The 9,696-nt window shown below is 38.0% G+C and overlaps 1 protein-coding gene across 1 annotated transcript; it reads left to right on the top strand.

Moving 5' to 3' along the window:
• The first annotated feature begins 9,014 nt into the window (after window positions 1-9,014).
• Window positions 9,015-9,374, top strand: LOC141613844 (uncharacterized). Its single transcript, XM_074432585.1, has one exon. It carries the CDS (start codon window positions 9,015-9,017, stop codon window positions 9,372-9,374), a length of 360 nt encoding a protein of 119 aa, XP_074288686.1.
• Window positions 9,375-9,696: the final 322 nt, after the last annotated feature.

The raw sequence follows: 9,696 nt of genomic DNA, 5'->3' as shown, positions 1-9,696 counted from the left end.
AACTTGTTAGAGAAAGCTAGAGAAAAAGATGAGCAAACTCTTGCATGTAGATGAATGAATGAGTAAATTATAAAATGAGAACAAAAGTTCTCATATAGAGAGGGAGGGAGCACGGTTGGAACAAGGGAGTAATGCCAAGAATTGGAATCTCCTTTTTCTTTTTCTCTTACCAACATAATAGGTGTGTAAGGCTAGTGTGTGTAGGAATGATTACACATAGCTTTATCTCATAAAATAATCAACTACACACCACCATGATACCCTCCATTTCGGTCCATATCATAAAATGGACTACCATTTTATTTTGTCAATTTGTCATTTGTCACACAATATGTTACATGTAGTATTTTACATGTTATTAATTAATTTAATGCATATTTATCCCATAAATATCATTTTAGAAATTAATTAAATTACATACAATAAATTGACTAGTGATACTTGATCACATAAATAAAATGAGTCATAAAATTATAATTCACAACATCTTGTAATTATAATTAACCATTCATTCTAATCTCTATTGTTTCTCAAACAATAAGCAATTTTAGTAATAATGCACTTTTATTACTAAAATAAATCTTATTTAATCCCATTATAATAAGATATTAATATTCTTTCTCACAAGTAAATTGTTCACTTTTAAGGAATTGATTACCTCGTATCGTCATACAATTAATCAATTTGTCCATTAAGGGAATTGTCCTTTAGGTGTGACCTTAAGGGATCAACTGACCACCACCGTCACACGACAGTAATGTCAAACTCTAGTCAGCCAATCATTACCGATTAATGACGATCAGTTGATTATATAATAAATCATCCCTCACGTATTCTTAATTTGAGATTTAATTATGATATTTAAATCATGTGATCGCACTATTGTTGAGGACACATTTCCCAACAATATATTTATAAATTCTGTTGAATAAAATACAGTATTTATATACCCTATCATCACCACTCATTGTCCTTCGAGTAGTTTTTCCAAAATACTTAGTGATACCAACATGCGTCGATACCCCTCTCATACGACCTGGATGCTCTGCTTTTCCGATTGGCCTAGCAAGAATGTCAACACGTCCTTGAGGCTTCCATTTTCCTTCCCCTACCTCCTTTTCACAGATCCTCTACATACACAAAAAACCATTATGCAACTAAATTTTATTTAAACTCACAATTATATAACCGACCACCAATGGTAGGAGTGACATATTTATTCAAACTTATAATTTTCTCTTCGATGGCCTTATCATATGGAGATTATAACTGTCTATTCTTAGGAGTGTGACCGGCCAACCAAGCGTCGTGACGATTGACAGTTCTAAGTTTTGGCTTCTATTCATTCATCACATTGATATCCTCTCAAAATATGTATGATTACTATATATATATATATATATATATATATATATATATATATATATATATATATATATATATATATATATATATAACATCGGTGTAAAACACCTAATAATATAAGAATTAAGTACTTACAAACTTCTTCTTAATCAATCTATAACCCACCTCTGGAGGCATGAAAGACGCTCTCTTTCTTTGAAATATTCTCTAGGTTCTGCTTACTCAAAGTCTTCATAAAACGAATTGTATCGAGTAAAGTAAGCATATTTCTTTACTTATTAAGTGATTACTAATATAAAGTGATCCCAACGAGTCGCAGATAAATTACCTTAAACTTGTCAGACTGCCTATAAGCGATATAGTTATCCCAATCTTCCTGGTTAACATGTCGATACTTCTTCATTGGTGGTTTCTTGTTCATCTCTCCGGTCTTCTTGTTGAACAAGTGGTTCCGAGCAACCTTTAACTTCCATGCTCTAAAGGATTCTCCTATCTTTTTTTGTAGGTAACCATCATTGTGTTTGGGGACAGTGTAAGCTAACTGCATATATGGTTAGCATATTTGGTTAGTTTCGGCTAATAGCACATATCGAATACTAAGATAATTTCATCTAAAGCATATATTATTGTGTATACATACCTTTATTCTCTCCCTTAGCTTTTTCTTCAGGTCTTCACTCAACTGATTGATAAAAGGCAAACCGAGAGGCACATACTCTCTCACACAACAACCAATCAAACTCGCGAAATTTGCAACAAAGGTACCATCTGGCAGCCCCGTTAATGGATGCCATTGAAGTTTATTAGGTATCCTTCTCTCTATTTCTTCTAGGGAAACTCTATGGCGCCATCGCCCAGTATCCGATTCCAAATTATTCTCATAACCTGAATCTTCTTCGCCTCACTTTTTCCCATCTTTTCTTTTCCGCTTTCCACCTATATCTAAACCAACAATTAATAAACTACTAACTTTAATCAATAAGTCGACATAGCAGGCGCATCGTCTGGAATAAATGATCACACGGTATACCTAAAAATATAGGTGTTGTTTAACACACAATATACTTAAAATAATAGGTGTTGTTTAACACACAATAAACCTAAGATAATTAGAGGATAATATCACAACTAAATAAGAAAATAAAGACATTAAGTTAATGAGACGAAGGAGTAGGGTTTATTATTACTTATTCAAAGAGGAGAAGCCAGGCCTGGTCTGGCGATGACGAAAGGGACGGTGGAGGCAATGGGGACGGCGATGGCGACGGAGAAGATTAGTGATTCTAGAGAAACTCAGTGTTCGAGGGTTTTAAGTGAGTGAGGAGAAGGTTTGCATGTGTGTTGGTTGAGGAATAAGGACTGATTTACTTGAAACTAATATACACGGGTGAAGCCAAAGCGCCTTCTTTATTTTACTATGACAACGGTTGAATAAAAACCCATAATTTTTTTCATTATAATACAACGGTTGGTGTGTAAACGTTGTCTTTTTATATCTTTCACTATGTCTAGTTTTTCCAGCCAAAAAATAAAAGCATCTTCCATATTTGGTATTAAGTTAGGAATTCAAGACTAAATTATGCACAACCAATGTAATTAATGCATATATTAAAAACTTCTTTCCATATTAAGTTTACTAAATATAACCTAATGAGCAATTAATAAAAATACATTAATCAAATGACCCAAAATACATTATGGCCCTGTTCTTTCGGGCTTTTTAGAGTTGAAGTGAACTGAAATGAATTGAGCAGAACTGAACTAAACTGAATGGAGCTGAACTGAACTAAAACTGATTGGAACTGAACTGAACCAAAATAATAATAATAATAATAATAATAATAATAATAATAATAATAATAATAATAATAATAATAATAATAATAATAATAATAATAATAATAATAATAATAATAATAATAATAATAATAATAATAATAATAATAATAATAATAATAATAATAATAATAATAATAATAATAATAATAATTACAATAACAATAATAATAATAATAATAATAATAATAATAATAATAATAATAATAATAATAATAATAATAATAATAATAATAATAATAATAATAATAATAATAATAATAATAATAATAATAATAATAATAATAATAATAATAATAATAATAATAATAATAATAATAATAATAATAATAATAATAATAATAATAATAATAATAATAATACAAATTGGTCAGATGAAATAGCAAATGTTAATTCGTAGGCTAAAATAAGTTTTTTAGGGTGAGTTTTACAAGTCCAGGTTGGCAAAATATGTATGTCGGAGTTGAAGAACTTGTGCCGAAAATCAACCCGAATTTGAACACTCTTTCGAGTCTCTGAGATTTGGGTCAAGTCACGGCCTGATTTGGTTAATTGTTTGGTCACAAGCAAAATGATGAAGTGAGATAATACCGATGGTTCAGCCGTACCGCACAACTTCGACGACGGAGTAACTGGGCTGTGTAAACAAACAAAAAAAAGAGGGCATCGTCATTAGTCAAGTTCTTTTAAAAAATTTCACAGCATTTGTCAAGCGCATATAATGGGGTTCATGGATGTTATCACCACACTGACGCAATGAAGTGAGAAATTAGTGTCTCTATGTCCCTTTGTTCCAAAGCCAAAGACAGAGATCAAGAAAGGACCATAGACCACTCAGTGAGAAATAATTAGGAGTTACTAACTTTACTCAACATATGCGCAGAGGAGAAGACCGGTATTCGTGCGTCGGTCCGAGTCTACTGTTATTATGAAAAGAGTAAGGCAGAGGTACCAAAAAGGGAGGGGGTCCAGCAACATAAGGCAAAGCTTCAAAATCGTTTGGTTGTGTCAGTTTTGAGTGTTCAATAGATACGGAATTAGCATATGCAGCTAACGAAGAAGACAATTCAACAGAAAAAAAAGGTATGAAGCTGCACAAAAGCGAAAAGGTGATAGACTGATAGTATCTTACCCATCTCGAAAATAATAGCTCTACAATTTGTGTGTGCGCAAGAAGACAAAGGAATTAAGAGTGTGGTGTTGTAAGACATTGAGAAATAAGAAAACAGTCCAAGAGTTTTACGCAAGGATTAGGCAAAAGTATTCTAAAACTCGTACAAGAAAGTTCAAGGAAATAAGTCAGCCTGATGTTCTATATGAGATAAAAGATACATGATGCATATTCACGCAAATACAAGGCTATATTTTGCCTCTCATGTTATCGTGAAACATGGATAAGTTGTTCAAGATTCCTTAGCATCATTTGAAGACCATAATAAAACGAGAAAGGAGAAGATGTTCGTACCTTTTGGGTATTTGGGCGAAGAATCAAGCGCAAATTGGTCAGAAATTCGGAGATGTTGCGTATAGCATGAGAGTCAAGGCAGTTGAGTATATATAGGTCTTGAGTCTTTATAAACCCTGGGTAAGTTTAAGAAATTTAGTATGATACCACTTTCCTAAATATTAAGTTATTGGGTTTAGTTTTAGTTTCTGGGTTGTCTTTCCACCGTTGGCTGCCAACAACCACCCCAAGTCGACCTTTAGACCTCACGTCGCCGGTCAGGGGCAGTTGTTGTGGGTTGTTAACACGGTGGTTACTGGTTGTGGTGGATTCGCGTGTGGTGCTGCGTCTTTCAGGGGTATTGTCGCCTTCTTTGTGACAATTGTCGACCTTGTGCCACCACCGTTTGGCCATCAGACCTCAAGTCGCCGGTCACTTTGGTGGTGGCTGACGGATCTGCTGTTTTCCCTTCAACCGGTGAGTCCTTGGTTGTTTTCGCGTCTTTTTTTTTTCCTCTTTGCTTTTGTTTTTCTGCGTTGCTTTGCTGCGGTGGTTCGTTGCTTCTACCAGTGACCGGCCGCTGCTGCCACTGCCGCTGCCTTGTGTGGGTGGGCGCAGGTCGTAGTGGGTGTTGTGGTTTGTGTGGTGTGGAGTTTCGGGTTCTGTGGGTGTTGGGCCGTTTGTCAACAACTACGGTGTGGTTCGTTGGTGGTGGTCCTCGGCTGTTCAACGCTGTTGGGTGCGAGGAAGGGTGTTGGGGTTTTATTGTCCTTTCATGCCTGAGCTAGTACAGTACCATTGTCCTTTTTCGGGTATTCATGCGTGTCCGGATGGTTTTGGTAAGGGCTTGACTAAAGCGGCTTGGCAGAAACATTTACAGGACCGGCATTGTAATGACGGTGCGTTGGACCTTACGCGTCAGACTCTGAGTAATAGTTTGACTGTTTATTCCAATGCCGAGAGTTGTTTGAGACAAATGGGGCTCTGGTTGTGCGGGGTGTGTTTTAAAACCCGCACTATTAGAGCTAGATGTCGGCATAGTCGGGGTGATATTGTTATGTACCCAGAGTGTGTGCGTGGCTTCTACGCCTTCCATATTCATGGTATTCCGAGACCTTTGGCTCCTTCTACTTCGGTTTCTTTTGATGATAGGGTCGAGCTCGTTCAGTGGTCTATATCTTCGTTGGACCGTTTATTGTCTTTAGGCCTTCGCTCAGTTAAATCCATTCCGCCTAAATGCCGTCTTGGGTTTGCTCGGGCTTTGAAAGGGGTCTTGGATGAGGTGTTTGATAACCCTAGTGATCTCTCCCGCTGGGTGCGTTTGCTAGTCCTTCCGCTTTGTTTACTTAGAACTTTCGCTCCTCGGAGTAATCATGAGTGTCGGACTGTTATTCGGCGTCGGATCGGGAGGAGAGTATTGCCGGGCTATCGTTGCTTGGGGGACACCTGGGGGGGGGGGGGGGTTTGCAGTTTTACAGGAGTGCTTTGATGAGGGTCCTTCTTCATTTTCTATGGAGGATGATCTGGATTTGAGTGAGCTTAACCTCCGCCAGTGCCGGCGGAAGATATCTGATGGCCATTATCTCTCTGCCTTTGCAGACGGTGCTTTCTTCCTCTGGGGTCGCCCCTTACTCCGATGCCACTCTTGTGGCCCTGCGTGAGAAGCATCCTGTCGCCCCGCCTCCTTCATTGCCTCCTCTGTCTGGGGATCATCATCCTCTGGTTGCCTCTTCGGCGATGGTCTTGGATATGATTCGGAGCTTCCCTCGTGGTACTTCCTGTGGGAGGGATGGTTTTCGTGCATAACACCTTATGAACTGTTTGAGTGGCGCTGCTGTGGCTATCTCCGATGATTTGATCACTTCTATTACTAGGGTGGTTAATCTTTTTCTTGAGGGCCGGTGTCCTCTTCCTCTGGGTGAGTGTGACGAAGAAGATCAACGCTCTTCTGTCACATTTTTGGTGGGCAGGGACGAGATCAGGGAAGTCGGTCCATTGGTGTAGCAAGAATTTTACTAGTTTGCCAAAGAAGGAGGGCGGATTAGGTATCCGTAATGTCGAATGCCTCAACCAAGCATTACTGTCTAAGCATGCATGGAGAATTGTGTCGAAAGAAAACTCTTTATTCACCTTAACTTTCCGTGAAAAAAATATTTGGTGATTCTTATTGGACTAGTGATCTCAGACCTCAAAGGACGAACCATACATCATGGGGAGTCAAGAGTGTGTTGCATGGCTTACAACTTATCCTGGATAACTTAAGTTGGCAGCCTGGGTTCTCCTCTAATCTGAACGTCTAGACCAACAAGTGGGTCAATAGGCGAACTCCGGATCCGAAAGGCGAACTCTTAGAGCAGGATTTTGCTTTTCTCAAGGACCTCACTATCAAGGATCTATAGCTGAATTCTGGGGGTTGGAATCATCAATTCATACAATTACTTTTTACTGAGGAAACCACCAATAGGATCTTGGCCACGGTTCTAAGAACTAACCAGACAGAAGATGTTCCCATTTGGCCCGCTACACAACATGGTTCTTACACGGTGAAAAGCGGTTATGGGATGGTCTTCAGTGAATTCTTCAATAGAACTGCATCTGTGTGGGATATGACGAGATTAAACACTAGACAAAAGGATTTCTGTGGTTCCCGCTTATGGCATATGTCGGGACCACGGTCATGGAAGATTTTGGTATGGAAGATTCTTTCAAATTCCCTGCCAGTGGGAGAGGAATTTGAGAGACGGAATATACCATGGAATACTTCATGCTGCCTATGTCAACCATTCTGTGAGGCTATCGAAACTGTGGATCACATTTTCAAGGACTGTGAGATAACGGCTAGGGTATGGGCAAGTTCACCCCTAGGTGTGAACTCTACTCAAACGAGACACATCAGTGCTAGAGATTGGATTATCAATTGGATCCTTTACCTACGCACCCTTGATGAGTGGGAGGTACAAACAACTCAATTTCTTGCTATTATTGTGTCTTTGTGGAATTTGCGTAATAATGCACGATTCAGGGGAGAAAGGTTCATTCCTGAGGCTTTCTTCCGGGTTTATAACCGTTTGGTTAGCGATGCATTAAATGCGGTGAAGGAGTCTAAAACCCAGGTAGTGTAAGGATCTAATGACGTGACAGAGTATGGACAAACGGACCACATAATGGACTTGATTACCCTTCGAAATGGAAACCCAGTTTATATTACGGGGACTTTTGGTTCTTGTTCTATGATCAGACTTATGGTAGATGCAAGCTGGCGGAAATCGTGTCATGCATCATGGGGATGGGTTGCTATGGATTCGGAAGAAAACGTGACATGTAATGGCAGCGGAAGGGGCTTTTCAGAGAGTCCATTACAGGCCGAGGCTATAGGAGTTACAAGGCTCTTATATGGGCTAGAGATCATGGATTCCTTCATGTGGAAGTTTCATCAGATTGTTTACAACTTCTATTCCAATGAGCAGGCAACGGAAAAAGGCACTATCTTCTTGCAGGCATCCTCGATGACATCAATGTCCTTTCGGCTAACTTTCATTGTTTATGCTTTATTTATGTTTGTAGGGAAAGGAATGTTGCGGCGGACCAGTTAGCAAGGCGTGCCATGACAATGGCCTAGGAATCTTTTTTACCAGTTGCCAAAAAAAAAAAAAAAGTAATATTTCCCACATGTTTTGATACACGTCGTTTGTGTGAGAGTTGCATGGATAATTTACTATATCACGTCCCTCTTTTTACTTATTACACACTCTTATGCCTCCTCGTATATACTCTTAGTCATGCATTACACACACTTTTGCCTCCTAGTATGAGTTGCCTGGGCCAAGTCATGCATTCCACGAGACTGAGACTAGGCTTCGACGTGTTTTCCACACGTTTGGGCCACTTTTACTCTTATTTATTTATTTATTTTTTTTTAAAAAAAAAGCAAATTTGAGCAATACTTTTTTTCACTTTTTTAATTTTAAATTACTCATAATGTATGGCACAGTGTCTTTTAATATATACTCATATTAAACTGAGGATTAAAATTAGTTTTAAGCCATTGTTTTTTTTATTCCAAATGGTATTATCAACAAGATCAATGTTATTTGTAGAAATTTCTTATGAAATGGTGGAGATGAGTATAAGAAGGCAGCAAACATAAGTTCGGATACATGCTGTTTAACCAAAGCTGAAGGTGGGTTAGGGCTCAAACACATGAAGAATCGGAACATTGCTCTATTTGGAAAGTATACTTGGTGGTTTGCTAAAAAAGGACCACTTATGGGTCAGATGGATGTCACATATTTATACGAAAGACTGTGAGTGGTTTGATCACAATCCTCTCTTAGACTGTAGTTGGACTTGGAAAAAAATCAAACATATAATGCAAAAATTTAAACAAGCCTACACCAATAACAATTGGCTTAATGCATCATCTGATTATAGAGTGAAAGCAGGCTATTGCTGGTTGTGTGACAGTAAGCCTAAGGTGAGCTGGAGATTTCTATGCTGGAATACTCTTAATATTCCCAAAAATTCTTTTATCTTTTGGGTAATCATGCATCAAAGATTGCTTACTAAGGGTCGTTTGGTAAGGATGGGTATAATTGTTGATGGTAGCTGTGACATTTGTACTGCTGCTCTTGAAGATCATGAGCATTTGTTTTCTGATTGTCAGTATGTTAGGCAATGCTGTGCTTTATTTCAAGGCCGGGAAGCTGAAACTCCATTTTTCTATGAATGATTTGGTCAGATGGTTATCTAGTTGTAGGGGACCTACAAAGTTGCAAAGGAGATTTATAGGGCCTTGTTATGTGACTCTCTTATACTCCATATGGATTGTAAGGAATGAAGCAAGAATTAATGCAATGGTGAAGACGCCAACTTGGTTGGTGTAGTCTGTGGTAGCTGATGTAATGCATCGTTTCTGGAGATTAAATGCGAATACTCTTCAACAACATGAAGGAGTATGGTTGGAGAAACGTCAATGACAAGTTTCAGTTGATGCTTTTTTTTTTTTTTTTCTTTTTTTTGTAATTAGCATATATGAAGAATTTTACACTCAC

Source organism: Silene latifolia, chromosome 11 (genome assembly GCF_048544455.1).
Source record: "Silene latifolia isolate original U9 population chromosome 11, ASM4854445v1, whole genome shotgun sequence".
NCBI lineage: Eukaryota > Viridiplantae > Streptophyta > Magnoliopsida > Caryophyllales > Caryophyllaceae > Silene > Silene latifolia.
Note: the sequence above shows the minus strand (reverse complement) of the source record. Positions and strands in the feature narration are given on the sequence as shown.